Raw genomic sequence first — 5,350 nt, forward strand, 5'->3', positions numbered from 1 at the left:
TATTCTTCTGTCCAGCATTTATACGCCGTACAAAAAAAGGTGGTCACAGTGGAGACATAATTAAACACAACATCACCTGCAGAAATTCAATGTGTGAAATGCATTTGCATTATAACATGATATTCATTCATATTCAGTTTTAGCACAAATGTCTCTGAACTTTGTGATGAGGTGCTACTGGTGGAAGTAAGGAGTGCTCAAGGTTGTGCAGTACCAAAGGAGGGAAAGGGAAGGCAGCGTGCAATATTTACATCAAAAAATGATAATAACCTGTCTAGCCACATCTTATGGCTAAATTACATGAAATAACATAGTATCTTAATGACACAGTAAATGGATTGCTGTTGTCAGTACGTGAAAACAAATGAGACCATCGACGTTTCAACCCCAATAGTGTGTACAGTGAATTTAGATCCTTGAAATAGGGTCTTCATCAGGACATGTAGGGACATCAAAAGATGTTTTAAAAAGAATGACCAAAACTGAATATAAATGAACATCATGTTATAATGCAAATACATTTGACAAATTGAATTTCTGCAGGTGATGTTGTTTAATTATGTCTCCACCATGGCCACCCTTTTCTGTACTACGTATGACCCAGGTCTAGTGGATTTTTTGGTTCCCCCATTGTTATGTAACCCAGCATTTATACGCCAGCATAAGTGCTGTATAGTGCCCCTATGTAGCAATCTAGGAGTCAGACAGTGGAACGTTACACTTCTATAACATTCTCAATTGCAAATTTTCTGGAAAGTGTCTGGCCTATCAGATCCAAGCTTCTCCATCATGGGCCCCTCTGATTGAGCTACTTTTGCATTGGTTGTGGCTTTCTGGACACATTTTCTTTTTTTTGCTTAAATGTTCTTGATTACTTTTGAGAATTTTAGTCAGCATTTTGCATGTTTTATCAATGTGGTGCTATTATGATTTTTATTGTGTAACTTGTATGATTCGTTTCATTTTAACACTGTTAAAGAAATGCACTTGAAGCACTTTAGGACAAGTCACTTTCATGAATTCTTATCTATGTGTATTGTTGTACTAACACATATTTCAAAAATGTATGATTATTGTGGCTTTTAAGGTCTGTGACTGAAATAAAGTGATTTAGATGATGATGATACTGCTTGTGGTACAATGAGATAATGTCCCAATGGAGAGCTATTAAAACAGATAAATCAATGCAAGAATTAATCAATTTTATCTAATCAAAATCAGGCACCACCAATGTATGTGATTATATTTCTTCACAACATTGAAATGAATCAATTTATAAAGTACAAAACAAATCCTAAATGGATATTTTTTAGAAAAACAGGTGCACAGAAGGGTGAGGTGGTAAGTGCATGGGAAGGATTGTGAAAAAGGACAGTAGTGAGCATATATATACATCAGTAAATTAACAACGAACAATCCAGACAGTTTCCTGCCAAATGCATTAAATGTCAAATCATAACATAATTAAATATATACATTCTCTGTCATATATGTCTGACAAAAAAATTATAAAGAAGTGTCTACGTTTTGACCCCTAGACGGAAGAGCCAATTTTGCGCATTGTGGGCGGGGTCTTCATCAGGACCAAGGTGAAGGTAGGGGAGTGGGCACTGATGGACAATAGAATGAGGTTATTCGGGTAGTGCGTGAAAGTATAAAATTTTATCAAGAAATTATGTCATTAAGAATTACCAGTAAAAACAGCTATATTGCTTCGGGCTGTGAATAAGAAAGCTGGGCTTTGTGGGTTCCTATGAAGTAAGAAAGGAGACAAGTAACCAGGACCTATATTCCTAGGGCTACTGAGGAATATCACTTAAAGGTATTGAATGTGAGAAAAGACTCAAGAAACAAACTTACTCAGACTTCTTTATAGATGGTCGTAGTACTCAAAATGAAAGGCCCAGGTTGATCAGTAATCTGTGGCTGAAAAAGGTGATAACCTGTGTCACAAAATGTACCTCATGTAGAGGTCAAGTTAAAAATCACAAAACACACGCCACAGGAAAGTAGGGCGTGCTGGGTGTGAGACGCATGACAAAGGATGCATTTGTAATGCTCGGGATATTACATGCCTGGAGCATTGCGGCATATTTAAACAGACAAAGCCCCGGTGATTGATGTATTTACTACCAGAGTAAGAGCGTGTGTGTGTGCACAATCCGGGTGAATTACATGCACTGTGCCTCGCAGACATATACTTAACTTGGAGACAAACAGGTATAGTATTAGCCTGAAGGTACTTAGTCAAGAGGTGTCCATGTAGCCTAGTTCTAATAAGCTTTTTCTCTAGTCTCTCAAGTTTATTGCGTTTTTCATTGAGTGAAACATCAATGTTCGGAGTGTTTGATGAGAGGAAGAGGTTATTAGATGGACCATGAATCAAACTGTTGATATACTCCTCAGTATAGGAAAGAGTCTCGCTCTCTGTCATAATGTGAAAATATTAAAGGAAAAAAGTAAAGAGAACCCTCGCAAGACTTGCCTGCACTTTGAAGAGTTATGTAAAAATGGGGCGACCCAATAGGCCACTGGGCCTGGGTAAATAGTGGTAAAATGAGATAATGTCCTAGTGGAGAGCAATTAAAACAGATAAATCAATGCAATAATTAATCAATTTTATCTTATCAAAGTCAGGCACCACCATACAGTCTTTAAACCAATTGATTAATTTCAATGTTGTGATGAAATAAAAGCACATCCGTTGGTGAAAAGACTCTATGGTGGTGCCACTATTTATGCAGGCCCAGTGGCCTATTGGGTCACCACATGTGTATCAGCAGTGTACCACTTGACTTTGCTTCTTGGAGTTTTCCTGAAGCAGAGGGAGCCCTTCAGACGAATATGTCTAATAATACTCTACTGGGAGGCCATGCGGTCGCAGGCATTTCCTGTGAGTTGTGTCCCAGAGAGCCTCCTACATTTCAGTTATATCCTCCTGCCTCTTTATAGTCTTAAAGCAGCTAGGCATTAATCAGCCTGTACATATGTTAATAAATAGTACTTACTGAGTGAATTACATTTTTAATCACCCACCACTCTAGATTGGTCAGCTCACTCAATTAACCAAATAGGGGTGACTCAGCATTTTGCTGAAACATAAGCTCATGGTCTTGAACCTACTGTCTGGTGCTCATGAGTTCACACGGATAGGATCTGTTATTACATAAAATCACATGCTCTTTGGTTGTCTTAAACCTGATGCGCTGCTTACCCCTAAGGCCAAGAGCTGGAACCTGATGTGTGACTTAAACTAACAAGTATCAGGAAAGAATGTGTTTGAGCCAGTTGATGCTGAAAAAGCTGTTTAGTAAGTTCTTACCTTTTGCTAATGTTTTTGCAACATCTATTTCAGCTAAGTGTAGCTATACATTTTTAAACCCAAATTGTAATGTTTTACAGTCATTTTGTCTGCTGCAGAATGTAAGTCAAGTCTGTGATGTACTGCAGTAGTTTCTAGAAATGCCTTCTTGACTCCTACCAATTTAGTTACCTATGTAAAAATAAACTTTTTTCACATTGTCAGTTCTAGATCTTCTCCATGTGATTCCCACATGCATCATGTTCACATTCAACTCCAGCGACATCAAGCATTCGTCGTTCGTCTTGATGGGGTTTCCTGGAGAAGACGCTGCAAAGACCTGGATGTCTCTTCTCCTGTGTTTATTGTACCTGGCCTCCATCCTGGGAAATGGCCTCATTTTGTTCATCACCAAAACCGACATGTGCTTCACTGAGCCCATGTACCTGTTGCTGTCTATGCTTGCTGCCACAGATCTGGGGATGGCCCTCTCCACTTTACCCACAGTGCTCAGCGTCTTCTGGCTTGATATCAGAAATATTAACTTCCATTCCTGCCTTATTCAACTCTTTTGTATCCACTCATTGTGTTCAATTGAATCTGCCATTTTGGTAGCCATGGCCTTTGACCGCTTTGTTGCTATATGTAACCCTCTGAGATACAACTCAGTATTGCAGCCAATAGTCACCAAACTAGGACTGGTGGCTCTGATCAGAGGTGTATGTATTCATGTTCCCATCCCTTTTCTGCTAAACCGGCTTTCATATTGTGCTAACACCGCTCTCTCCCATGCCTTCTGCTACCACCCTGATGTCATGAAGCTGGCATGTGTGGATACAACAATTAATAGTACTTACGGTTTGGTCCTGGTGCTTGCCACATACCTTCTAGACTCTGTCTTCATTGTGTGTTCTTATGGAATGATTCTGAAGACTGTCTTGGGCACATCCATGCAAGCAGAGCTCTTGAAGGCATTGAACACCTGCATGAGCCACCTCTGTGTTGTTCTGCTGTTCTACATCCCACTGATTGGATTGACACTGGCCCACAGATATGGGGGGAATGCTTCACCTCTTCTACTTGTGATGATGGGTTTGGTCTTCCTTGTTGTACCCTCATCCCTGAATCCAATAGTGTACAGCATAAAAAACAAACAGATCCGTAATGTTCTCTCTAAAAGGTTCTTGGCAAAAAGAAGCAGAACTTGAACTTCAATGGTGATCAAACCACGCAGAAGTGAAGTAGCTGTGGATAGGGTCATGGTATGTAAGTGGTGATTAAAGTGTGCCTCTGTTTATGACTAAGGGCCTTATTACGGGTTTAGAATCCAGCCCATTGTGGTGGTTTGACCATCGTCACACTGTGGGGCCACCTGCAGAATAGCAACCACAGCGGTTGGACCACCATGAAACTGCTGGTACTGCCGGGGATCCAGGATTCTGCGGCGTGGTTGTGGCGGTCTGAGGTTAAAATATGCAGGCGGTGCTGCTTCAGCACTGCCGAGCATATTTCCGGTTGCCTCTACTCCACCCTTTTTACGCCATGAAATGGATGTCAGAGAGGCAACAAAGGGGGCCCTAATAGGGCCTCCTTGCACCTCTGGGCCTAGGGGTTTATGCATAGGGGCACATGTAGTGCCCCCTGTAAATTTGCATCCGATGCCATGAAAAAGATGTCAGAGAGGCAACAAAGGGTGCCCTAATAGGGCCTCCTTGCACCTCTGGGCCTAGGGGTTCATGCAGAGGGGCACATGTTGTGCCCCCCTGTAAAGTTGCATCCCTCAGTTCCTGCACGGGAAGGAATGCATGACATGGTGCATCCCCTCCCGTGCAGGAACGTGCTGCAGCAGTGTCTTTGGTGCCAGTCTAAGACTCTCTTGTGAAAATAGACCCAATAGAAGGCATTGCTGAAACGCGTCAGCCCAGGAAATTAATGTATTTTGCTATTTTTATTGCACTTTAATTTATTGTTACACCTCAGGAACATATGGATTGATGAAGGAATAAAGAAATAAAGAAATATGTAACCCGCAGAGGATCGTGTCTGATG

The 5,350-nt window shown here is 41.0% G+C and overlaps 1 protein-coding gene across 1 annotated transcript; it reads left to right on the forward strand.

Moving 5' to 3' along the window:
* The first annotated feature begins 3,561 nt into the window (after positions 1–3,561).
* On the forward strand, positions 3,562–4,509 carry LOC146806197 (olfactory receptor 51G2-like). The gene has a single exon (XM_085623891.1). The coding sequence runs from the start codon at positions 3,562–3,564 to the stop codon at positions 4,507–4,509; it is 948 nt and encodes a 315-aa protein (XP_085480017.1).
* Positions 4,510–5,350: the final 841 nt, after the last annotated feature.

The sequence above is a fragment of the Triturus cristatus genome, chromosome 8 (genome assembly GCF_964204655.1).
Source record: "Triturus cristatus chromosome 8, aTriCri1.1, whole genome shotgun sequence".
Taxonomy (NCBI): Eukaryota; Metazoa; Chordata; class Amphibia; order Caudata; family Salamandridae; genus Triturus; species Triturus cristatus.

Excerpts from the sequence above, each read along its gene's own strand:
- LOC146806197 (XM_085623891.1), top strand. The coding sequence starts at position 3,562 with ATGTTCACATTCAACTCCAGCGACATCAAGCATTCGTCGTTCGTCTTG.